This window comes from Platalea leucorodia, assembly GCF_965183815.1.
Source record: "Platalea leucorodia genome assembly, chromosome: 5".
NCBI lineage: Eukaryota > Metazoa > Chordata > Aves > Pelecaniformes > Threskiornithidae > Platalea > Platalea leucorodia.
Genome location: NC_138827.1, coordinates 599,988 through 627,020, shown reverse-complemented (window position 1 = coordinate 627,020; position 27,033 = coordinate 599,988). Strand labels below are relative to the sequence as shown.

Genomic DNA, 27,033 nt, shown 5'->3' with positions numbered 1-27,033 from the left:
AGCAAAAGTCATCCTATAGGACAAGCTGTAAAGAGGAGATTTATAACTCCCAATATAGATTTTCTAAAGACCCAGAAAAAAACATAATACAGATTTCTTCAACTGTACTATCAATGTGCTAATAAAAAAGAGGAACGCAAATTAAGGGGTGTCTGAAAAAAACCCCAACTATCACAGAAGTAACGAAGTGACTGAGAGTTCTTTTTAAATACTAAAAATCTGTAGTTGGCTTGCAGCCAGCTACAGTCAAACAGGAAATTCAGTATACAGATCTGAAATGTAAGTTCAAAAAGTAACATTCTCCCAACCCACCCCCTCTCACACAGTCAGTACTGTCCCAACCAAAAGTCTTCCTAGTGAATTCGTTATCTGTTTCCTTCCCCAGCGGAAAAGCCCCCCCAGCCAGGCTTGTTTTGCTACGGATGGGAAACAACTAGAGATAAACAGCAGCTCTATGGGAAAATAAAGTACTTTAAGTAATCTCATCAGGGTTTTTAGTAAAGATGTGGCCTCTGTGCAGACTTTAGACAATACACAATAAAATGATCTGAAATTGATTGACTACATAATGGAATTAATTCAGGGAAATTCAGCCATGCATCCAAAAGTCTTGTCATCGCTACAAAACAGAAATGAAAACCAGATGAAAATGTGTAATGTTTTCATATCTAAGTTTAAAGAAATATTTCCCATCTGCAGCCCTCCTCAAACCGTATGGCAAGTAGAGCAATTTTCTGGTTATTTTTAGCAGAGTTACCCATGAGAAATAGTCTGGGAAGCCAACTGTCTCCCTCCAGGTACTTTACTGGAATACTGAAACTAAAAACTCAGACATTTTTGTTCACTGTTACAAATATCTATCTAAAAAGTGAAAAGTCACCACAGTCAGTTTTAGTCATGGAGACAGAAGCTATTCTTGACACAAGGTTAATTTTTATAGATGTATTTCTAACTGTTCCGAATACAGAGCCAAATTCTACATTAGTATATTTACATCAACTGAGTTATACCCATATTACACAACCGTCAGTAGAATTCAGCACCATTTTTCCTACACTAATCTCTCACAAAAGTGAAACGCTAATTGAATACTTAACAATATTCAAAGGCAACAAATTAAAATGTTGTCGGATTTCCTAATGCTAATAACACTCACAGTGAAGGCAGTAAGCAAAACAGGAGATACCAATATCATGAAAATACTCTGCTTTAGCTGTGTTAGTAAAAATAAAACATTAGTCAAACTTCAGTTTCATTCTCTCTCCTTACAGAAACTGAGTATTACTGCATCAGTACACTAGGGCTTGTAACCAAATGGTACACATGTAATTTGTAAGGTTTCATCCAAACTAGGAAGACATCATTCCTCAGATACATCCATATACCAGAGGAATAATTAAAAAAAATTAAAAAATCTACTTTCCCTAAGAAAGAGGAACCACTGAAGGAGAAGGGCCAGGCTGGCACAGAGAAGTGAATTGAATGTGCTTGCCCAGTCATTTAGAGAACAGACTTGCTACTAAATGTTCCTTCTCAATTCTTGGCTGGTGTACAAGACGACCACTCTAAGGGCAAGGAAAACACAAGTAGCACACTGGAACAGTTTGCTTCAAGAAGTCTAATTTTGATTAAGTTATTACAGACAAAATCTCTCCAAGCAAATTTTGGGCGTTTTCTTACAACAATCTTTACAAAAGCAGCATTCATCGAAATTTAAATATCCTATGCAAACTCAGTCTTTTTGGATTAATACGATTTCTTCACCCTTTGCTCTTGATTTCCTACATTTATAAATCCAATATCAGGTCATGCTAATATGAAATAAGAATGTTGGAAAATAATGTTCACAGCAACATTTTTATTCTGGAGCTCATTTACACTGCCAGAACTGTAAAACTAATTATGGAAACTCTACAGTAACATGCTTCCAGCTCTCCCACCTCTCTCATGTTTTTCTCTCTTCTTAAATGTCAGTTCCTGCCTCGCCTGCAGCAAAATATTCTAAACAGATCCAACGTTTTTCACTCAAGAGGTCCAGTGACTCACTCCTGCTATCTGCCAAGTTGAGGAGCTCTCAAACCCATTATCTCCCAGTTCCCCCCAGCTCAGACACTGGCACGGAACTGCAAAAGGAGAGAAACCCTCTTGCATGACTGGCTGCTCATCTGATCAGGGTTCAGGCAAAGGGCCTGCAAAGGGAAACAGTCTTGCTAGCATAAATAGTTTTATTTTGGGACCTGTAAGGAAACCTTAGTGCTTTTTCCTGGTGGATAATTTCTCCATCGGATGTAAGGGAGCTCACGAAGATGGCTGATTTAGCATAGAGATGTGTAGCCATTTAGGACAGTAATTGGCCATAAGTGATACATAAGCAAGAAAGAAAAAGCTAAGTAATTTAATTAGAAGCTGGGTGTTCAGAAAAAAGTTTAAGTATTAAAAACATTCCTACAGTGTTTATTTACCCTACTGTGCCATAAAGGAACGTGTATAGACCACTGCTGCTTGCCTTGGCTAAGTGAGCAAAGACTGGGGCAAAACTCATGCTCACGGGAGCACAGCGCTCACATGCACCAGGAACCCTAAAGGCTTTCCCCAGCAGGTTTGCACAAGCAGACCTGACTTTCAGTAAGGAAACTAGAAGCGCTAATCATCCATTACTTCTCTAAGCTGGAGATAATGGTAGAGTAAATACCTGTAAACCTGCAGTGGGAAAGCACTAGTCACAACTCAGTAACTGGAAATTAAGCTACAAGACACAACATAGTGTCAGGGTTACTCTGTGTAACTGGTGTTCCTGAACCTAGCTCCCTCTGCCAAGAGAGCCTCAAACAAATCCAAGACAGTGTCAAGTGGACTGTTGTTAATATTTGTAACTGTCCCTTAAAGGTAACTTTATGTGGTCACTGGTACAAATGGGTTAGGTTCAAAGTTCTTCCTACTTCAGGTTTTATGATTTGCTTCACACATTTTTAAATTTATTTAATGCTTTTTGGATCCCCCGTGAAAGTGTATGTGAACTGGAAGAGTTCTGAAAGAAAAACTGAAAAGGAAAACTGCCCACACAAAGTTTTGTCGTGTGCCAGACTCATCAGTAAGATGGGTCTCTTGATTTGTACCTCAATACCCTCCTTCCTTCGAATTTTACACCAGAAGGAAAAGAAACTGGTCCACAACTTGGCCGCAGGAGGCACGAGCGATCTCCTTTTCTCTCAGTTTATGAGAAAATTGGTATCTATCATCCTTTGAAAAGTAGACTGCAACCTGTGGGAGAGCAAAGCACTATCAGTGTTTATCTGTATTATAAAACCTAAAGACCTCAAACGTAGATGTAGAGATACACATTCTCTATAAGTACATTACAACTAGCACGCTCTGCTCCCGAAGCCGTGCAACACAAAACAAAACATAGGAGAAAAGTTTTATCAGCTAGGTTTCACAGATGAGGAACTGAGCCATCTCAGAGGAGAGTTTAAAAAAACCACAATACAGGATCTGATCTCCCCTTCTTCCCTCTACCGTGTGCCTCAGGACAAACTGAACTTGGAGAATGACACTGGAAATGAGGGAAAACTATTTTGTTTCCCAGCTCTACTATTACTGCTAACAATAAAGAAAAAGATTAAAGTCATACAAGACCCAGATAACACCAAAGTCATGAGAATTCAAAAGCAATTCAAGGAAACATCACAGAAAAGGAAGAGCACAATTAACTGTGGCTTTGGGGACAAAAGTAGCATTCTGGGAATGCTGGAAACACATTTGCAAACTTCAGTGAGGATTCTGAACGCACGAGGAGAGAACATTTCCACTTTCACGTGGTGACAAGCTAAGCATACGAATATACAGAAAAATTAACTCCTTCAAAGAGAGATGATTTGCCTTCAACAGTTCATCCAAGGATGTGGATAACATCTGCCTGGCTTCAAGAGACCATGATTTTAAAAAGCACGCATAATCTGATATAAGGTTGTCATCCACCAGTGATTACTGAAAAAAATGAAGATTTAAGCTTAATTTGTCAAAAGCACAACATTTTTCTACCTCAACCGTAACTCAGTATTTTTTTTGAAGAGGAGTTGAGAAGCAACTTTCAAACCTGCGTATCCTGAAATAATGCTAGATGACCACCTACGTTTGGGATCCCATCTCCAACTTGGCTAACATTAGAATGCCCTCCTAAGTAAGTCTGCGGGCTCAACTTGGGAGTGCTAGCGAACAGTTATTGTACAGATCAGTGATTTCTGCAACTCAGTTAAGTCAATGTGCTCTATGTCGCCACATTTTTCCCCAGATGAAACTTGTTCATTTATAACTAAGCTGAACCGTTAAATAACTACTAGACTTACTGACAAAATCAAGGAGTTATTAATTGCTGTCCTTATAACTGACTCGACAGCCTAAAACCCATCCAGAGTACGTTAGACTTTTTTCCACAGCAAAGTGCAGAGTGGCAAAAGAGCAGGAAAGAGCTACTCCTCCTGTAAGAATCTATTTCCTCCTTGTATATCCTTAGGAGGAGATGCCTCGCTTCAAACCCCCTCTGGTACATGCCATCGGTGGGACAGTGCTATTTGAGGAGGAGAAGGTGTAGCAAGCAACCGGGTTACAAACCACCTTCTAGGTAGACAGAAGAGAGCTGAGGATGCCAGACGTCTCCTGAATTAATACTCACTCATTGCTCGTTTCATTAGGAGGGGTATTCAAGCTTTCACATTATTTACTCTCAGAATAGTAAAAGTGTCACACCTACTTAAGTAGTGATTTTTTTTCTTCTCCTGTTTGTATTTCATTTCCCTCCTCTATTTTTTTTACCTGTATGTAATTTGTGTCTTTTCCATCTTCACTGTATTACTAGTACTCTTTTTAGAAAAAAAAAAAAAAAAAAAACAAACTTGATACAATGCATACTCAGGATGTGCTCTTTCATGGAAAATCAAGGACCAGAGCCAGGTGTCACACCATTTTAGAGCATTGCCGTGGATCTGTGGGAACAGCGTTTGCAAGCAGCACAGCTAACTGAGAAAACAGCATGCAGCCACTGGGACTTACTTGCTCTTGACTTGTCCTTGCCCATGAACTTACGAAGAGGGTATCTAGAAATCCTCTGGCTGTTTATGGGCCTTTGCTTATTCTAGTCTTCCTTCACGAAGGGGTCCTTTTGTCACTGATATTTCTCATGTCATGGTGGTGGTTAAGGAAGTGTGTAGGAGAACAAAGAGAAAACCTTTTCTCGGTTAGTGAGGCATATTTGCCTCTTTGGATGTTCGTTTCGATCTAATCACACGTATAAATTACTTCTCTTAAAAAGCTGAAAAGTAGTTTTATTTGGACAGGGACAGGAAGAGAGACTAATACAATAAACAGAGGGCAGAAAAGTGAAGGTGTGCTTATCCATGCATTCTTCAGGGAAAGGACAGCTTTAGTAACAAAAAAGCAGGAGTCAAGGGATACAGATGCTGCCCCTTGTTCTAATATGGGCCTCCCGCATGACTAGAAAAGTCACCCCGCCTCACCTCTGAAATAACATTACTGTTTTTCAGTGGTGTCTACCAAAAAGAATGTGGAAGATTTTTTTCCCTTTTTTCACAAATCACATAGTGACATCTGGATGGAAATGCTAGACAAGAGCAGTGTTATTACTCTAATATTACCTACCTTTTAGGGAACTTACTACTGTGCTTAAGGTTAGGAAGGGAATGGAAACTTGCCTTTGGTAGCTTCTGAAGGCATGATATTACTCCTGCCGCATAACACTTTTTTTCCACCATAGAAAAAGCAGAACCGTAAAATCCCATTTATTTCACCTTCCCTTTTTTTTTTTAAGCTTCTGTACGTTTTTTTTAAATTATTTTTATAAGATATTTAGCTATTCATCATCTTTGCGGTTTACAAGAGTGGCCTGCCTTAAATAAACATTTTAAAATTTCAGAATAAGTGTGCCATATTCTGAATAAATGATTTTCATTATCATTAATATACCAGTTTTCTGTGTTGGCAACAGGAATAAGAAAGAGGACATCTGTGTAAGTGAGACAAGAGGATGGAGAAGAAAACACAACATGAAATACAGCTAAGTGGGAATAAGAAATGTAAATCAGAGTGAACAGATTCAAAGCTAACATTGAGACTCCATTTCAGGCACCCAGTCTTTGTATATATCATCATGCCCAAATATGCCTTCCAGAACACATACAGCACATCATAGCAGGGATGGACAGGCTTTACAGACTCATGAATGTTGGCCTATGGCATCTTGCCACTACAGAAGTTCAAGAGAATAACACATTAAAAATAATTCTCACATTCTCCTTGCAGGTTTTGTTCTGGTTATCGGATTGGTGACTTTCTACCGCATCGGACCATACACCAACCTCTCTTGGTCTTGCTATCTGAACATTGGAGCCTGTCTTTTGGCCACGCTAGCAGCTGCCATTCTCATATGGAACATCCTTCACCGGCGTGAGGACTGCATGGCGCCCCGGGTCATTGTCATTAGCCGTACCCTGACCGCTCGGTTTCGCCGTGGCCTGGAAAACGACTACGTTGAGTCACCGTGCTGAAAGAGTGGACTTGAAAGGGGAAAGATCTCCAAGGAGATCTGCATTGGAGTTGTTTTGAGTTGTTTTCTATAAATATATGCTATAATTTAAAAGTAAGGGTTGAAAGACATCACAAAGCTCACTCTTGTGGGCAGAGGCCCTCAATTATTATTTGGATGGGCTCCATCTATATACATATGTATAAAACACATAATTTTATATATATTATATTATATTGCCCTGTCCCTCTGCTGTACAGCACAGAATGTTGGATTGTTAGAATCCTGACAGCATCACAGCTACACGTCAGCAGGGTCAGCTGTAGCAGACACAGAGTGTATGCAATGAGAATGTAGAAAAGAGGCAACCAAACACATTTTCTGCGTCTGCATAAAGTTATCCTGCTCCCTAATAATAATGTAAAAAGCTATAGGAGACCAGTGACAATAGCTTTGGGGTTAACAGGCAATCTGAGAAAGCAGAAAACTCACTATAGAATTAGTGATGATTTTAACAGCTGTTTAAACTTCATTAATCTTTAGTCCTTCCATCCGCCCCTCCAAGGAACTTGTCATTAGCTGCAACACCTGCCCCCCAGCCACAGCACAGCCCAGACAGCAAAAAGCAACAGCAACTCTAACCGTTCTAATTGTAAAGTAAGGGAATGCAGAAGAATTAAGCTGCATTTTTTCAGACACTTCTTTTGTATCCTGAGACAAAGGTTTGGGTTTATCCTATATGTAAACAGACATGCCATTAAAAATGAAAAGGGTACGCAGCTAGAACAGGCCACTCATGTCGCTGAAAAATCTACTTCAGTATTACAATGAGGGCAAATACCTACAGAAGGTGGTTACCTGGACTCCCTAATAATCACAGATACTATTAACTTACATTATTGGAAATGATTATTAAGAACAGATATTTCAGCCCAAATTAATTTCTTTCCTTCCCAGCTTGCTTAACATTTGCTGTGACATTTTCAGATTAGAGCGCTATGTCAGGACACCCAGCTCTGGCCAGCAATGCTCAGAGGCACATAACACAGTGCATATTGGAGAATACAACTGCCACTCAAGCACCCACATTGGAGAAGACGACACATACACAGGACTTAACCATGAGATTTTAAAAAGATCTGGCTGGTGACTTAATATGGTGATGAAATGAAAATAATTAGTACCTTTGGAATTAGGCATAATGTTTATAAGCCTGACCCTGAGAAGCACATGGGCTCACAAAAGTCATGTGCATGGAACTTCCAGGAAGAAAAACAGTTCAAAAACTATTATGCAGAAATACTTAGGATACAGGACTAGAGGCAAGCTCTAACGATGCTACTCTGAGCACAGTTACTGATAGGTTTGAAGGACCATGAGCTGTACATCTTACAAATTCGTTAGGACTGGTGTGTCACTCCCAGCTGAGTACACTGCTTTTCTTCTTTATCATTATTTCCACTATACTTTTCCACACTTTGTTAAAATGTGATCATCAAGCTGGCTCTTGAGTTCTGTTCTGCACTCAGTTCTGATGTAATAAGAAACTCAAGCCCAACTGCTGCTCTGCACCATGTTCCAAGTGAGCAACACTCTGCAGAGACTGATGCTCTGGAACAACTGCATTGTTCTAGGCTGTCAGGGTAGAACACCATAAAGCTGACAAAGAGTTTCTTCTAGCAGTAGGTTTGTAAAAACCAACTAAGATTTGTATTCATTTGCCTGCGTTACTTTCTGGAAAATCTTTTCTAGAAATAATATGCTACGATTAATTGCAGGGTTTTTTAAAAATAAAATATTGGAATATTTAAAAGACATTATATTATTTCTTCTAATATTGCAATATCCATATTATAATAATGTACATTTAAATTTAAAAATCAGCTACGTGGTCGGTAAATTTGTAATACTCGGTGTTACTGTGATTATTTTAGATGTATAAGTAAAGTTGTGAATGTTCATTTTCTTCTAGTGATAATGTGAGATTTTTGCCATTCAGACACAGAACAACATTGCTTGTTATCAATCATTTTTCCCCGTTTAGTAAAAAAGAACCCACAGAGCTTGCAACATCTTGTAGACAAAGAATAAGCAGAGAATACATTAAAATGTCTGTAAGATAAAGTTATTTCATCTTCTTAAAAATGAAAGGGGGAATGAAATCAGAGAGCAAAAATGTAAAGAAAATTTAGGAGGATCAAAACTTCATGCAAACTTTTAACAAAAATAAACTGTACCCATGAAGAAATACATACAAATACTTACAATACCTTTTTATCAGCTTGATGGATTTGAAGGCCTCATCCATGTCTCCAGCAGTCAGATAGAAGCTGAAGTTCAGCATGGCATCCCGAGTAGTCTTATCACAGTCTCCTAATCCAATGAAATCTCTCATGGGTCTTCTCGCAACCATCTGAGACACCTTTATTGAGCCAGACTCTGCTTGTCCTTTCTCAGCTTCTCCCGGCTAAAATGAGAATGGTATCATTTAGGTATCAAGTAGGTTGAAACTTACTCCTTTGTATGTGTAGTTAATTACATTATTTCCACTACAGTCCAAGTTTTCTATTTCTGCAGAACCATGATCAATAGTGACAATAGTTGCAATGTTTCAGAACTTCCTAGAAAATGCCCCAAAACATGGAATGCCATAGAAGAGATTAGCATATCATAACAATCACAGCACATCACTGATAGCTTGGAAATTGGTAAAATACCACAGGAGAGGCAGCCTCCTATTATTACAGTCATAGTTATTGTTATTTTATATATAATTATTGTAATTATTAATATAGTAGCAACTACTATTTTAAGTCCCCAGATTTCTGGAGATTTCAGATAAACATTTCTCTGAGGTTAGTCTCATCTCAAAAATGAGTCTGCTGTTCTGAAAGTTAACTATAGACCCAATTCTTTTATTCTTGCCTTCATGTGAAGCTTATGAATACTAAAGCTCAGATTCAAACCCTTCCCCATACAATTGGCAGTTCTGGAGCCTCTGGAGCTCCAGTAATACTTTCACCAGTCATTGAAAGGCAGCTCAAAGCAATTTAACCATTATTCAGAAAAAGAATAAAGTCAATCATCAATATTAAATGATCTGTCCAGAGTATAACAAGGAAACTTTCACAAACCAAACACAGTGGAAGATCATCTGAGTCATGAAGAATACCAAATTTCACATATACTCTACCCCAATTGTATAGTTAGATAACTAAATATTAAGGTTTACAGAAGCCAATTAAAACAGTATTATATTATTATAGAATGAAAGTATTAGATACAGTAAAAGACAGAAATCAAAAGTGCAAATGCCTTTGACTATTTGGGGAATTTCTGGAACCAGGACAGAAAAGACATTATAATGAATAAGGAGAAACCCTGGAATGAAACCTGCTCAAAACAGACTTGTTGCATCAACTGGATTTGCTATATTTAAAGCAGACTGTTCATGTAATAAATCATGTTTCCCAAATGAATTATTATATAACAAGCAATTTAGTCACTAAGATACAGTAACCTACTGAGGGAAGAAAATGGAAACAGAAAAGAGAAAAGCAGAGAATGAACGAAGAGGAGCAAAATAATGCAGATACTTACAGGTTTATAGACACATCCCCTCCGAAAAAACAACTAGTGGCAGCAATATTCCATACAGAGTTTCAAAAAAAAGGAAAAAAAAATAGACATAATATCAAAGCAAAATTGCATGAGACATGATGGGGGGAAGTGTTGAAAGAAAGATTAGAAAATGCAGTAGATCACTTTTGACCTTTCAAATAAAGAGAAAAAGGAAAGTAAAATAGAGCACAACTCTAAAAGCTAGATCTGCACAGAAAGAGTGACAACAGTCAGTTCTTTGGAAGGGGGCTAAATTGCAAAGTACTGCTCTGAATCTAAATATAATAAGTAGAAAAACATCTAGATACATTCTCCCTGTTTAACACTGCTCCTAAACAACATGAAATTAGATTTATGTGATCACATTGGTCTGTCTTATTCAGAAGATTTAAAGGATTAGAAGTCTCATTAATATTAAGTTCCTGCAGATTTTACAAAAATGCATGCCTTGGTAGAATAAACAGACTCTGTTAAGCTCCCCCTACAAAAAGGGAGCAGTGCAAATCATCATCTTAACAGGCACCAAGAAACTCAGGTCAGAGCTTAACCAGAAAAGCAATCTGTAGGTAATAGGCTTAATTTCTTCCAGTATGCATGGTATTATTTACCTAAGATGCAAGCAATTTTGGATTCATATTCAAGTTTAAGAAGTTAAAGCCTGCACCCCTGGTATTTGTAGCACATACGCATCTGGTGATACTGCAAGATGAGTATTCTTGCTTTCTTCAGTATTCTGTGGGGATTAAGCTCAATTCCAAGAAGAAAATGGGTTGTTTCTGCTGAAGCTAGTAGGAAATGTCCCCTCTTATGGCCTACGTAAAGTTAACACACACACACAACCCTTACTTGCAATAGGCACAGTGACTACATAAAGTAGAAAGAGAATTTTGTTCACATCCCTTTTTCAGCTGCATTCCCTGGTAATTACTGTGTCTCCTATGCTCTGTGTCGCATCCAGTTTGCAATACCGTGAAAAGCCAATTCAGTAGAATTTCCACAATACTGCCAAGTACACCCGCATTACAATTATCCTTATGTCATTTCTACACGTGATGCAGCAACTGCCATTGGAGTTGCTCTACTCACCCCAGACTCAATTTGGTTAAATTTGATCCCTACAGAGTGAAAAGTCTGAACTTCTGGGAAGGGAAGGAATCGTTAAAGATTTCCTCACCTTTTTTGCAAAGTAATAATGTGGCACCTCTATGCCCAGAAGAACCTGGTAGGCTGAAGGCAACGGAAAGCTGTCCTGAAGCAGAAGGCCATGCTCTTCAGTACTGAAGAATGATATAATCCAAACATCCATCTGGAAAAGGAAGCAAAGCATTGTTTTGTTTTTATGCTGCAATATCCTTCTTTCATTTTGTTTTTATTTTCCATATTCACTTGGCAGAACCTTCTCTTGAAAATAACATGACATACACACACACACCTGCTGTGGAGGGCAGAGCTGCGTGCTTCCTCCCCACCGTAACCAGCCAGCGACTCGCTGCACATTACAGACTGCGTTCCTACTGCACAGGGACCTCCACCTCTGCCTTTCGGGAACCAGCTTCACTGGCCGTAACGAGGGAAGTCCCTGGCTGCAGACTGCTGCTCTAGAAGTCTCTCTGACAGATCTGACTCAGGACAAAGAAATACTCCCAACTGTTTTCAACAATTTTTTCTTTTTAAATACTATATTATTTCTACTATAATTTCAGCAGCCCACTGACTGCTTTGAGTTCCCAGGGAATATACCAGCCATTTAAAAGCAGTTTCTGTAACAGCTTAAATATTGATCTGACTCAAGTCAAAATGAAGCATTTATTTCCAACTAAAGTTAATCAGACTTCTCATTTCTTAAAGGATAAGCACACAGTTAAAAGTTCTGTTGAATAAGGGCCAAAAAGTTGCACTCCTTTTATATCTTTTTATTTTTCAACTTTATGTAGAAGCCAAATATTTTTACTTGTTTACATTAAGAATATTAGTTGAAGTGCTCTTCTCTTTGCTAGAAGACCCTAGCAAGGCCATTTGAGACATCCCTTTTCCATTCCTCCTTTCTACGTTGATCTTCCCATGATTTTTCTAAGGTTGTTTCAACGAACAAAAGAAACAAAGAGCTTTATCTCTAATTGGAAGAGGTTTAACAAAAATAATGCACGAATCAGAAAACTTTAAATCAACATGGACATTTCAAATCAATGGAATATTTATGAAGGACAGGCAGTTCTGTACAGACAAAATGGTAAGGACCACTTGGTCTGATGAAAGAAATCTTTGATGAGATCATTTCTGATCAATAAAAATGAATTTTTGTTCTAACGTAATAAAGACCATAAAAGATCATTTGGGTAGTACCATAAAGATGTACAATGTCTGTCCAGAAAACCAGAAGATGGTAAGAACTGGGTGGAAAGAGTGTACTTCATTGTTCACCTTAGCAGTAGGGTCCCTGTTATTCTACCAAATTAATTCTTGCTGCTAAAAGTGGACTCAAGATACAAAATCTGTATTTTTTTTAAAAAATGAGAATAAGTATCAAACATCTAGATTATCAATTCACTCAGTTATGTCACCTGAAACACTGTAGTCCAGATACAAGTTTGCATTATGATCCTCCTCAAAATTCTAGCATAAAGAAATCACCTCTTTCTTCATCACTGTATGCAAGTTAGGGCTAAAACAGAAAGCTAATGTACAGTGACTGCCTGAAGCCACAGTCACCAAACACGTAGTTTCACTGCTCATTTTTGTACAAGATAACATATATTACCTACTCCCACATCCTTAATGAAGGACCAATGATTTATTAGTCGGACAGGGAGAACTATGTAAAGCAAGGTAAAACAAACAAACAAAAAGACCATACTGTGCTCTCAGTCTGGTTTTTCTTCTGCTCTAGAGATTGTAGGCCTGTTTCAGGAACTGCTTCACATACAAAAAGTCTTGGTTCGCTCTGGTCCCAGAAATGGCAAGCAGGGATGTGACTGTGCAACTCTGGATACTCCACAACAGACCTACCAAAAGACAAGAAAAAGTAGAAAGGGAGGCAAAATAATTCCAGCCCATTCAGTGCATGAATGTAAATAAAGGACTTAATCAAGGGATAATTTTCAGATGATAATCAGTCATGTATACCAGTACCTCTGCATTGTAACATTAACCATATACATCTTCCTACCTCCTAACACTTTATACACGGCAATGCCACTTTTAGTTTGTTCTGCATACGTTAGCCATGACTATAGGACATACAGCATTTCAATAGGAAAAAAAGCTGGTACTGCCACAAAAAAAAAAAGGCACCCAAAATCTGCCTCCACTGGGATTACATGTGCTACAGAAATACTTGGACATCCTTCAAATGATCTACCTTGGTGACTGCTACCGGTGTAGGTACTGTAGCATGAGGACTACCTCAGCCCTGTCTTCTTGTGGCTTTTACAACCTGCCCCAAGGTGCTTATTGCCAGCACTGCTAGAAACGCCCAGCCAGGTTAAAGATAGCCTGAGTACACTGATGTGCATTTAGATACGCAGTACAGAGAGAGTTTCTAGTACATATGCCTCACGTTCAAATCCAGCTAAGCAGCAGTCTTCAGAGATCATAATAGGCAATTGTGGTTAAACTGATGAGGAAAAAAAATAAGAAATTAGCTTATATTCTCAGCAACAGATCTCTCTCTCTACTGAGAGTTCAGCAAAGAAACCTGGGCATGCAGCGTGATCAGTGGTTTGAGCTGCTGAACTCAGCACCGAGGGAAACTCCAGAGCTGCAGCTGAGGCGGACCTGCAGCTGGGGGACTTCAGCCTCCAGCTCTGCCACAGCTCGTTCCCGTCCTCGGTACTGTGCTTGAACTTTATACCGTGTATGCAGGCACTGCGAAATAGCACGTTAAGCACAGGGACAACCCCTGCAGCCTTAGGAAAGCCACTCCCTGGCAGCAGTTTAAAAAAGAAACATTTTACTGCCTCCTTTGGGCATTTAAATACTGCTTCAGTGTCAGCCATGTTAAGACTCTAGACCTATAGAATCAGACTTTTAGCAATGGCTTAGGATTCTTCTGAAAAAAATAAAAACCAGGATACAAATAGGTGTCAAATTTTAAAAAAGAGAGAAACCAAAGACATCATTAAAATATTTTTCTCATTTGCTGTCACCACTGAAGGATGGACTTTGTGGGGAGGACTGGAGTAGGGCTGGAAGGCAAATTAAGGGAGAGATTCAAAGGGATGCAGAAATACACAGTGTCCTATCCATGCCACTGAATTCAAAATAAGTTACTTGCAAAATAAAAAACAGTATTTGTGTAAGAAAATGGGACTGTTTAAATTCTGCCTCAGGAGGAGAGAGAGAGAGACAGAAGGGGAGGAAGTATAGATTATTATTATTATTTTCTGGTGAGTTTACTCATTCCAATTTCAAGGTAACTCTAGAACGAAGCACTGATACATGGATTATTCACACAGATGCCATCTAGCATTTAAATATCAGTGGAATAGTATTACTAGTTTGTGGTGGCCCCTGTTGGGCTACACAAGGTACTACACCTGAAAACAACTTTCTCACTACGCATTATGAGATGGTTTGCATAACCGACCAACACATCAGGCCCCAATTGCACTGTCCTTAGTTTTTGATGGGCTGGGTAGTTTCTTCTGTTTTTCAGCAATAAGGAGAGTAAATCCTTTTTTGCTTGTAAGATTTATAACAGATAGTTGCTAAAAAAAAAACACCTATCTTTTATTCTAATGCTATTTTTTTCTTAAGAAAAATACAGTCAGAAAAATTATTGTAAAACCAGATGGGAATTTGTACCCTAACATTCCACCATACTTCCATGAGAACTCCTAGGTCACTGCATTTTGCTGCCTTGCTGCTAGGATTTCTAATGTATTCGCCACAGACCAGCTTCTTTAAGGAAGAGTAGCTTTCCAAGATTTTTCAAGATTTTTCTTTATTTTAAGATCAGGATCCTGATTCCAGCCACATAATACCTCTATGCATACACCCCCAACACCCAATCATCCTCCTTCTCAGAGACCTCGAGCCAGATATGGCTCCCACATATCTAACAACTCTCACTGCATTCACACATCTAATAACTCTCACTGCATTTCTCTTCTATGAATTTGTCCAATACCTCCCCGTGAACCCTTCCTTCATCATCTATAGCTTCCTTTGATAAGGAGTTCCTTAGCTCAGCCACATGTTGTCTGACAAACCGTCTCCTCCTGCTTATTTTGTGCTTGCTTTCTGATACCTTTGTTTGACACTCCCTAGTTCCCACATTGGAAGAGACAGGGATGCAGGCTGATTCACATAAAACGCACCAGTTTTAATTCATTCTTTAGAAGTAAAATAATTAAATTCGTACAAGCTCCTACACAAAGACAGAGGAATGTCATTATCAGTGTTGCTTGTCTTCATAGGGCAGATTCCTATCTTAAATCCACAAGTAATGCTTCTCGAAATAAAAGCTTCTTACTTGTCAATGCCTTGTCCAGAAGAAAGCTTCTCTCTACCATTTCCCTGTTCAGCCTTGAAATCAAAGAGAGTAATTTTGTCCATTTCAACATCATAGAAACAGATCTTGGAATCAATATTCCCATCCACCTACAAGAAGGGAAAACAAAAGTTGCTGAATCATGCAGTCAAAAAGAAAAGGTAAAGTTCAGGTGGTGTGTTTATCTGATCTGATTCACACTCTCAGTTTTGTTTACTGGTAAGCACACAAGAACATTCTTTGGAAGAAACATCAGAAAATTTCTTGCTGTTTTTCTATTCTAGCAAGTTAGCCTTTGATTTCTTTGAAACACTACAAAGTAGCTTTTGTAACTGAAATATTGCTTCCTCTTCTGGGTTGTTCTTCTCACCACACGTACAAAACCTTAACATACCTTCATTTTAGTGTTTAGTTACGTGCTTGGACATGACATTTCAAGACCCAATACACTGCATAAAACATGTAGGTTTATTTCTGAGAAGTGAATCTTGTGTCTTCAGTAATATTCTTGAACTGCACCAGTCTATTAACTGATGGTCAGGTCTAAGGGCAGTAAATGAAGAGCTCTGCCTCACCTTGCTAACAAGGATGCTGACTTTGCTGCCATTAGCATTGCACTTGACAGATGCAATGCCTCCAAGGCCAGGAAACAGCTCAGAGAAATTCTTGCTATTGCAGTGCACTTTTGCCTCTCTGTGGAAAGGAATAAACTTAAATCATATGGTGGCAAGCAACTGGAAATACGCATCAGCCAAAAGACTTTTCAAATTATGGGTAAGACTTTTAAAAACAAACAATTTCTACCTTATGACACCACTGCCCCAGACTCCAGCTTCCTCTCCAGAGAATTGCTGCAACCTGCCTTTCTTTCAGGAAGAAGTTAATGAGATGCTCTTTCCTCAATGAATCAGCAAGAATAAACATTAATGCTCCTACAGGATTCCCAAAACAGGGCTATACAGCAAGAACAGCCTACCAGAATTTTGAATTTAGAGGTCTGTTTTTCCTACATAAGTTGAACAGTACCATGAGTGTTGAATATAGCCCATCACATAAAAGTTCTGTGTATGGAAAACATACTGTGGAGCAGACGTAAAGAAGTGTCATGGGGGGTGGTATTTATATCATCTTAGTGGTCACTTCCCTCGGTATGCAAGTTCCAAAAGACTGTATCGTTCACATAATTAACACCCACCCTTCCCTCCCTCTTTTATTATCTCAAAAGAATCTTACTGCTGGCATAGATACAAACCCAGTGATCATTCAGCAACAATAAGAACAAATCTCATGAATCAAAAGAATCGACAGAAAGAAGTGACAGTAATTTAGACCCATAATACGGTCCCATGGAAAAAAAAAAAAATCTTTGATTCTGTGAAAATAACATTCTTGGACTACATGTTTAGACCTCTCATTTATTCTAAGCCGACTATGCTTGCTTTGAAATTAAAGAGCACTATACTGTCATCATTTGAGAAGGGGTATTTTCATCACTAGTCACAAAAATTTAACATAGCATGCAGGAGTTAAGCTACTTTTTCTCCACTATCAAGCATCATAATCCAATATTTGTGCTAGTTACAACCTGCCCAAATCCAGTAACTTTCAAATTGTGTCCCATGCAGAATTTGTGCCATCTCAACACAGGCAACGAGTTTCCAAGTGGGTAACTAACTAGACTTTAGCATTCCTCTGGTGACAGTATGTAAGGGAGAACAGAATCCATTTCACTCGAGCTTTTTCAGGTTTTCAAAACTACATTTCTCATTAGCAGATAAATTTTCAAACTGAAAGTCATGTCAGGCACGTATCTTTTTCATGCCACAGCTGTTCATCAGCATGGGTACACACAGTAAAGTTTGAACAAAGTCAAGTAAACTTCTCTCTTAACCTCAACAGGAGGAAGAACAGAGTGTCCACAATTCTAGGTTCACTCCCTTCATGGTTGCACTGGAACAAGTTTGTTGATTTATGAGGAGATATGAGACCTAGCATTTTTTTTCCTTTATTTCAACTCTTCTGAGACTAAAGTCTTGATCAAGTTATCAGCAAAAACATGTGACATCCTTGCCTTGATCCTCCATAAGCTCTCCACCCACTTTCAAATACACACAAATATCCCTCACAATATCCTCTTTTAAAAATTATTCTTATTATTACTCATCCCATGATTTGTCTAATAATTCTGTGGCTCTTCCCTTGCTTTAGGGATAGGCCATCAGTTCACATAGGCTGCATGTATTGTCTCAAGATTCAAAGCGACTTACACTTTTCATCAGATCAAAACCAACTAAAGATCCCCCCCAAATATATGCTCAATTATAAACAGATGCTTTTAAAAGGCTTATTAATACCTGCGAGAGAGATCAAAGATTTTGAAGTGAGCCAAATCAGTTCCCACAGCCAGGAAATTTCCACAGACATCCAAGAGGCATGGATTCCCCTCTGCTTCAGAGAACACCAGCAGCTGTTTAACTGTGCCCTGAGAAGAAACATGTAACACCAGGTTTGTGTGTTTAGAGTCTAACTAGAAGGGACTTATTTTGTCACGAAGTTAAGTAACTAACTGCTGAACCTCTATATTAGACAAATCACTGCCAGCAAAATGAGAGAAACTACACACACACACACAGTCTCTACAAACACAGTCTGTGTTTCAGGTTGAAAATGGGATGTATAGCCTCCGAAAAAATAAAAATTTAGAGGTATCCTTCTGCAACAATTTCATTAATACAACTTTTTTCAACTAAGATGGATACAGAAATACAGGTCCCTGAAGGTCCTTTTATAGCTGCAAAAATAAATATATGAATTAAATCAGTCCTTGTTGTGATAAATCCCACCCATTCTTGAATACAATATTTATTTCTTAAATAAAATTATGTATCATAGAACTCTGATAATTAGGTTTCTCTTTTTGGTTCTGACAGACTAGCAGAGGCTGCAAAGGTTAAGCAAAAGATTTTGCAGGAACACACAGAACGTGCAGGGGTTATTTTTCATTATCTTATAAGAATAATCAGTATGTTCATTTTCCCGTCAGTAATATACATATACATATTCAACCTGCATGCAATTTTGATCCTCTTAAAGTCTGGCCCTTACAGAATTCTGTTTTCTTTTATAAATACTTATTAGTTACAGCGCAGTAGTGTTTAAGGTAACAGATTTTTAAAGGACACAAAATGTCAAAGACCTTTCTGCTGAAACACTCAAAATATTTTTTTAAGACAAAGGTAGAGTTAATAGATTTACATCCGCTTAACTTTTAAGCTGTAACACCAATCTTTGAAAACAATAAGGCATATTCATCACGTCATGGTTTCATCAGCCCTTACTCACCTGCCAAGTGCGGACCTGGACCCGATATGGCTCAACTGTGTACAGGTTTTCTCCATGCACAGACAGAACTGGAGAGTCACAAGGAAAAGAGCCTGGAACAATCATAATACAGCCATCACTACAATAAACAGATTTTTCAAAAGTTAAAAAAAAAAAAAAAAGAATCGTGACTTAAAGCATTCAATTTCCACTATCTTGCACCAAATCCATTTTTCAATCCATCAGTCTACTGATTCCTAAACTACTTGGTGTTGCAGCCTTCTTCCATTCTGCCACTACAACCAAAAGCTGGAACTGCTACTGAAAGCAGGTGTTTTGTACACTCTGCCCATGAAAACAAGTGGAAGAAAGGTAAAGAGTTGATATGGGGAGTGAAAGAAAGAAGAAGACTCGTGCAATGTGAGGTTCCGTTAAGAGAATTCACTCCTTCCTGCATTGAACTACAACTGAAGAGTGATAAAGGAATCTGTCAGAAAAGAAGGGTGGCTCTTAAATAATTTCACGAGTGTTGTAGACTGTTGGGACCTTGGTGGTAGTAACACATTGATTCAGCATGGGAAAGCTAGAAAATAAATGAGTAAATATAGACAAGATAAGCCACTTCTCAGAAAACACTTGCTGGTTCTTAAAAGACCAAGCCTAAACTCTCAAAATTTTGGATGGGCTTGATGGAATTCTGCATAACCTGTTTCTCAAGGCAGAAATATTTGGGGAGAATTAATCATAGAAAAAACTAATTTACTTGACTTAGCTGTATATACAGCAATTTATGGAACAGATTTTCCTGACAGCTGGGACTAAACCCCACTCCTTCCTAGTTCTTATGTAAGCGCTATGTAACCTTGATTACGCTTTCTCCCAAGCAAAATACAAAAGCCTTCAACAGCCATCATCATGACCTGTCTGTAGAAGGCAACAGCAGCTATGGCTACAAAAGTAGGAAAAAAATTCTGTTCTTGATCAACTGTTGGAATGATTTACTTAAAAGATGAGAAGAGGCAGCATTATCCTCGTATCATGTTTCGTGCAAAGCCTTATATGATACGTTAGCTCTGAGGACAGGGGTGACAGTCAGGTATACATCTAATCTGTGGGAAACAGCAACAAGATGCTCAGTTTTGTCAAGGCCACTCACACACTTGGATGCCTTAGGAATTCTATGAATGAAGCACATTTAGTCTTTAGGTACTTCCAGGATTGGGTTGTAACTGAACAGAGGTTAAGAGGATATAGATTTTAATTTTATGCTTACAGATGCATATCACCTTCAGTTTTACCTCTGCTGCTGCACTGCTACTCATACACCGGAATACCAACATATTCTGAGGTTAACCCACACATTATGCCCCAGCATATTTAGTGAATAGAGCACAGATATAGGAGTTGGCATTTGAGTTCTGGTTTTGTTGATTATTTTTATATCCTAATCTTTCTATTCTGCAAATTGGGAATATGAAGTCTAATTAGTGTTAATAATATTTTCACTTTGCACTTATGATTACAGTCCATCAGCTATCATGAACAAAGAGAACCATTGCAGCTCTGATCAGTGTTCTAAGTCCTACCTGCACTTCTGAAGATATCTCCCGAGCACTCAAACACAGTAACTTGCTTCCCATTCCAGAATACTACAGCATCCTAAACCAATCAAAAAAGCAAAAGAATATATACATTCAGTTTCTTTTGGAATCATACAGGAATTCATGCAATAACACAGCAAGACCTTCCACACGATAGCAACCATTCACTAGTTCCTCTGTGTATTGACTTGGAAGGCTTTTGGTAACCCAGAAGTTCTCCGGTTAGCACCCAGAGAATTACTGAGTCACTGTGCTATCTGAAAATCAGCTCCACCACAGCATCATTGCTACCATTATAACAATACTTCCATTACACAGTAAATTGAATATCAGAGAAGGGTTATATTAAAAACTTAGAAAGTTTAGTCTCTATACACCTAACTAGGCAAACGATCAAGCAAATAAACTAAAAACCCCAATTAACCTTAGCAGCGAAGACTCCATTAACATTCATATCGACACGAAGACTGTGTGTGGTTCCCGTGCTGAAGAAGGTCACATTGAACAGGTTCGGAGACACCTGTACAACAGCCACTTGCTGATGAAAATGTGACGACATGGCCTGCTCACTGAGGATCAACACAGAGCTGATGTTGTTCACTGCCAGCAGGTTTTTTCGGGAGCCCCACTGCACAAAATGGGAAGAGGGGTGGAAAAAAAAAAACAAAAAACACACCACACAATTTCATCTAAGATCTTGAACAGTCACAGCAATGTCCCAAGACAGATGACACGGGGTAGGATAGAATAAACATTTTTATACATGTACAAAGTCCTGCTATCTAAATACAAGTATAGTCAAGAACTAGGAATTATTATAGAATAAAACTATTATGCTTGTTATCCAGCCACTCAGGCTCCCTTAGTCTAAGGGAGGAGCTGTTTTTTAAATTAAAATCACTTTTCTTTCCTAAGATATTATTACACCACCTTACATTTACTACTTCAAGAGAGCATCACATACTTAAAGAGCTTAATAATGCTGCGACCTGTAAAAGCAAGCTGCATGGTTTCCTTTTTGATTACCATATTTTTTTCTGCAGTTTTGATAGCCCTTTCAGTCAATGTAGTTCAAATCCCCTAGCAGAGAGCGCTAAATCAGATGGACAATTAAAGGGGTCCAAAAGTACACTTCTCCCCTTACAGAATCATAGAATGGTTTGGGTTGGAAGGAACCTTTAAAGGCCATCCAGTCCAACCCCCCTGCAATGAGCAGGGACATCTTCAACTATATCGGGTTGCTCAGAGCCCCATCCAACCTGACCGTGAAAGTTCCCAGGGATGGGGCATCTCCCACCGCTCTGGGCAACCCCTGCCAGTGTTTCACCACCCTCAGCGTAAAAAATGTCTTCCTTATATCTAGTCTGAATCTCCCCTCTTTTAGTTTAAAACCATCACCCCTTGTCCTATTGCTCCAGGCCCTGCTAAAAAGCCTGTCCCCATCTTTCTTATAAGCCCCCTTTAAGTACTGACAGGCTGCAATCAGGTCTCCCTGCAGCCTTCTCTTCTCCAGGCTGCACAACCCCAACTCTCTCACCCTTTCCCCATAGGAGAGGTGTTCCATCACTCTGATCATTTTTGTGGCCCTCCTCTGGACCCACTCTAACAAGGTATTGATACCAGGGGTTGCCCCAACCCAGGTGCAGGACCTTGCACGTGGCCTTGTTGAACCTCATGAGGTTCACATGGGCCCACTTCTCAAGCTTGTCCAGGTCCCTCTGGATGCCATCCTGTCCCTCAGGCATGTCAACCACACCACTCAGCTTGGTGTCATCTGCAAACTTGCTGCGGGTGCACTTGATCCCGCTGTCTGTGTCATTGATGAAGATATTAAACAGTACTGGTCCCAGTATGGACCCCTGTGGGACACCACTTGTCACTGATCTCCATGAGGACATCGAGCTGTTGACCACTACCCTCTGGATGCGACCATCCAACCAATTCCTCATCCACCGAACAGTCCATCCATCAAATCCATCTCTCCAATTTAGAGAGAGGGATGTTGTGGGGGACTGTGTCAAAGGCCTTGCAGAAGTCCAGACAGATGACATCCATAGCTCTTCCCTTGTCTACTGATGTAGTCACTCCATCATAGAAGACCACTAGGTTGGTCAGGCAAGACTTGCCCTTGGTGAAGCTATGTTGGCTGTCTCGAATCACCTCCCTGTCCTCCATGTGCCTTAGCATAGCTTCTAGGAGGATCTGTTCCATGATCTCCCCAGGCAGCGAGGTGAGGCCGACAGGTCGGTAGTTCCCAGGGCCCTCCTTTGTACCCTTTTTAAAAATAGGTGCCATGTTTCCCTTTTTCCAGTCACCAGGGGCTTCAGATGTCATGGAGAGTGGCTTGGCAACTACATCAGCCAATTCCCTCAGGACTCTGGGATGCATCTTGTCAGGTGCCATAGACTTATGGATATTCAGGTTCCTCAGGTGGTCACGAACCTGATCTTCTCTTAGTGGGAGGGACTTTGCTCCCCCAGTCCCTGCCTTGAGGTCCATCCACTTGAGAGGTGTGGAAAGAGAGGTTGCCAGTGAAGACTGAGGCAAAAAAAGTTGTTGAGTACCTCAGCCTTCTCCTCATCCGTTGTTACCAGTTTGCCAGTTGTGTTCATCAGGGGATACGCTTTCTTTGACCTTCCTTTTCTGGCTGACATACCTATAGAAGCCCCGCTTGTTCTTTGCGTCCCTTGCCAAGTTCAGCTCCAATCACGCTTTGGTCTTCCTGACCCCATCCCTACACAACGAGGCAGCATCCCTATACTCTTCCCAGGATACCCGTCCCTGCTTCCACTGTCTGTGCATTTCCTGGCTTAAGAAGTTATCCTCCATGCACTCCAGGAGTCTCCTGGATTGCCTACAGCTCACTGTGTTACTTTTCCAGCAGACATCATGGTGATTCAAGTCCCCCAGCAGGATGAGAGCCTGCGAGCACGATGCCTCCCGTAGCTGGAGTAAGAAGGCTTCGTCAATAGGCTCCCCTTGATCTGGCAGCCTGTAGTAGGCATCAGCCACAAGGTTCCCTTTGTTGCCTCGGTCTCTTAATTCTTATCCGTAAGCTTTGAACCTGCTTGTGGCTATTCTTCAGAGACAGCTCTTGACAATTTATCAATTTCTTAATGTAGAGGGAAACCCCTCCGCCCCTCTTTCCTCGCCTGTCCCTTCTGAACAGCCTGTAGCCATCGATAGCCACGCTCCAGTCATGGGATTCTTCCCACCAAGTTTCAGTAATGGCAACTAGGTCATAGCTTTTTAGCAGCACAGCGGCTTCCAACTCCCTTCTGGAAGAATCTCCATGTTCCAGCTAACTCTTTTTCAATGAGTTCTATGAAGGTTATCTTTCCCTCCTTTTAAGACTGAAAAATAGCACCTATACAGAGCAATTCTAAAACTGAAAATACCTTACAAAATTCAATGGGAGAAACATAAGATCTGTTTCCAAGATGGCTTGCAAAGACACAGTTTCTAACATGCAGCTGACAAATTCTATTACTAAAGAGAAAGTAATGCTCCCATTTTCATTCTTTCTTTCTATATTCACAGTTAAACAAGCATGTCTGACATTATTTGTGTTTATTCCTACCAAAGGATGATTCTTGTCAGAAGGCATCGTGGCAACCAGTTGACTACACAAACTCTTCTCACATACCACGTTAGCCAGAAGCAATCCAAACTCCAGTCTGGAAGCTGTAACTACGCGTGGGGTGCAGGGGTGCCACTCCTGAGCTACCGCACACCATCGATCGTGCTCCTCGATAAGCACAGCCCGTAGCTCACTGCACAGCCTCAGCACAGGAGCTCCCTCAGGGCTGGGCCAGGGAACAGGCAGAGGGATTCGGGGTTGGGTTTTGTGGGGGTTTTTTGGGTTTTGTTTTTTAATCTACCAGAGACCATTCATACAGACATACTTTCACAGGCTAGATAAATTATAAAGTTTCTCAAAGCTGCAGAAAATCCCTTTGAAGCCCAAGAACTTCTCTGTCCTTGTACAACTGATACGCTCTATAAACTCTAAGGATATGCCAAGTCTCTAAGGTCTCTGCTTCCCTCAAAGTTATTTGAGGTTTCATATTAATTTCCCAACATACTGATATTTCCATGGCTATACCTTTCCAACAGCACTGATTTAAATAGTTGTGGTTAGAAATAACTTCATTTTATTCAAGAGCATAACCTAAGAAATAAAGCTATTTTGCACTGGTTTGGGGCGGTTTCTTTTTAATGGCGCTTAGTTACAATTAACTAGATATGCTGCACAACAGGTGAGCTAGAGTGCATTTCCCAGCCACCTCTCTTTTGAAGCCACCATTATCAGATTGAAAAAGGATGAGGTTGGCAAGGAGTCAAATGAAGTTATTGCTGCCCTTTGACCTCACCATGGTATAAGGCTTTCTATTCTGGGTTTTCCATGGTAATACAGGAAAAAGCTTTTGTAGGAATTACCAAAAGATTCCACATGTAACAATTTTTAAAATCGTTTACAAAATATTTTTTGGAATGCAGGGATTAAAATAAAAAATAATCTAGAGTTTCCATAATTAAAAAGACAGCTTTATAACATGAGATAAAAACGCAGTGATTGTTGACAATTGTCTGGCAATGCTTTTGTTTATGTTAACAAACATTGGGAACAAGGTGCTATTTCTGGACAGCACTCCATATCCTGTTATCTGGAAAATGCTTGAATGGTCAAGCTGACATAAACAGCTATCTCTCTTCCCTTCCCTCAACTTATTAGCAGATGTATGATATACTAATGGCACACACTATTTCCTATATCCTGGACCTTTTGTTACTGAAGCATCTTAACAAACGATTTGGGTTCTCTGCTTTAATAGTACTTACGTTTTAACTTTGTAAGTAGGACTCTGATACAGACCCTCGCTACATGCCAACCCAGAGCAAGCAAATGCCATTGCTTTTTAAATACTTTCCATTATGTGAAAACAGAATAAAAGAAAATATAAAATTACTTTCTCTTGAAAGGCACCAGATATATTTGTTTGATTTTCATTCCTTCCGAAAAATAATGGGTATTGTTCTCACATATTAAGCACAGCAACAGAATAATCTAGAGTTATAACAGAAACTCTAAAAAAACATGGAAAAAACTTTCATAATAGGGTATAACAAACAAACAAAAAAATGCTGGAGAACCTAAAAGCACAAGCTTTGTCTTTGAGCAGAATGGTGGTTGTCAAAAAAGCTGTTTGTTAATGTAAAACTTGAACTTTAAATTTACAATTGTAATGCTCAGCATTTCTCTTTTGCATATATCAGAATGCTAATAAGTGTAGAATGACAGTGTTTAAGCTTACTGTGACAAATGAAAATATTGAGATAAATAAAAATGCTGCACCCTGATACTTGACAGACAATGGGTTAAAAATAAATACTATAAAGCTATGTATTGTCATAACCTTCAGCATTAAAAATATTGTACATAGCAGTAGAAATGTTTTAAAGCATTGGGTTTGCAAATTTGTAAGAGAAAACTTATCACATGTAGTCTGATATTGTCACACACAAAAATATTATCTAGCAAGCAAGAAACGTTTTCTGACAAAAAAATCAGCTGAAAACATTATTTTGTGTGTAAAAACATAGCATTCCCTTCTAGATGGCACATCTTCTCACCAAAGAATATTTGGTTGTAAATATATTTTTTTGTCACGACCAGTAAGAGCAAACTTTACATTGAGAAAGTGACTAAAAAGAAGAAAATTATCTACAAAATCATGCATTTAGTCAGATTTTCTTGCTTGCTATTTTAATAAATTTATGTAAATTTGACATTTCTGACAATCCATCTTTTCCAGAAAATAATTTCCAGGTGCTGAATCCCAAGGGTTTGTCAGTGAGACATATAATGGAGAGATGTTTGGATTTAAGGATGCCATGACTGCTAGCTCTCCCAGAGAGATGCCTTTGCCTTTCAGTGTGTTATCCGGCTGAGCATTTCAACCCTGCCTGTAACAGAATAGCTACAAAGAGGTAATATTTCTGCCCATTTCAATTTTAAAAGTTAGTTGGTCCTGATGGTTTTTCCTCCTTCTTCTGAAGGAGGACCAGCCTCTCCTGGTACACGTATCTGTATGATAGCAATCATATTAATCTGTTTCACAAAGATTATCTATTCATCTAATATTTGTGAAGTCCTACTAACATGCAAGAAGACTCTGTCCTGTCTTACCTTTATCTGAGTGACATTTCCTTCAAGTTCTGTAGGTGCCTGGAGCTTCCACTTCTCCTTGCCCTCCAAAGCCCGTATGCTCTGATGGGATCCTGCTGCTTTCCTCCACATAGCTATTCTCCCTTTGTTAGTACCAGCTGCTAAGAGACCTGCCATTCACAAACCTTTTAGGCGTTTCATAAAACCTTTTAGGCAACTTCAGAGAAACAAACCCACATTATACAAAGCAGCAGGCAGCCTAGCTCTGGTTCTAAGGTACTAAGGTTCTAAG

The 27,033-nt window shown here is 39.3% G+C and overlaps 2 protein-coding genes across 2 annotated transcripts in view; one reads left to right on the top strand and one right to left on the bottom strand.

Annotated features, from left to right (window-relative positions):
- The window catches only part of TMEM204 (transmembrane protein 204), a 31,364-nt gene extending 22,865 nt beyond the window's left edge, over window positions 1-8,499 (top strand). The window contains exon 3 of the mRNA XM_082313569.1: window positions 6,316-8,499. Within this exon, the coding sequence (XP_082169695.1) occupies window positions 6,316-6,560 (245 nt within the window). The 3' untranslated portion in view covers window positions 6,561-8,499. The remainder of the gene's footprint in view (window positions 1-6,315) is intronic.
- The window catches only part of IFT140 (intraflagellar transport 140), a 93,277-nt gene that overhangs the window by 42,584 nt on the left and 23,660 nt on the right, over window positions 1-27,033 (bottom strand). Inside the window, exons 9-18 of the mRNA XM_082313566.1 lie at window positions 26,763-26,911; window positions 20,997-21,200; window positions 20,558-20,630; window positions 18,993-19,084; window positions 18,005-18,132; window positions 16,226-16,343; window positions 15,633-15,760; window positions 13,014-13,161; window positions 11,334-11,465; window positions 8,809-9,005 (exon numbers count right to left, since the gene is read on the bottom strand). Coding sequence (XP_082169692.1) covers window positions 8,809-9,005; window positions 11,334-11,465; window positions 13,014-13,161; window positions 15,633-15,760; window positions 16,226-16,343; window positions 18,005-18,132; window positions 18,993-19,084; window positions 20,558-20,630; window positions 20,997-21,200; window positions 26,763-26,911 — 1,369 coding nt within the window. The remainder of the gene's footprint in view (window positions 1-8,808; window positions 9,006-11,333; window positions 11,466-13,013; window positions 13,162-15,632; window positions 15,761-16,225; window positions 16,344-18,004; window positions 18,133-18,992; window positions 19,085-20,557; window positions 20,631-20,996; window positions 21,201-26,762; window positions 26,912-27,033) is intronic.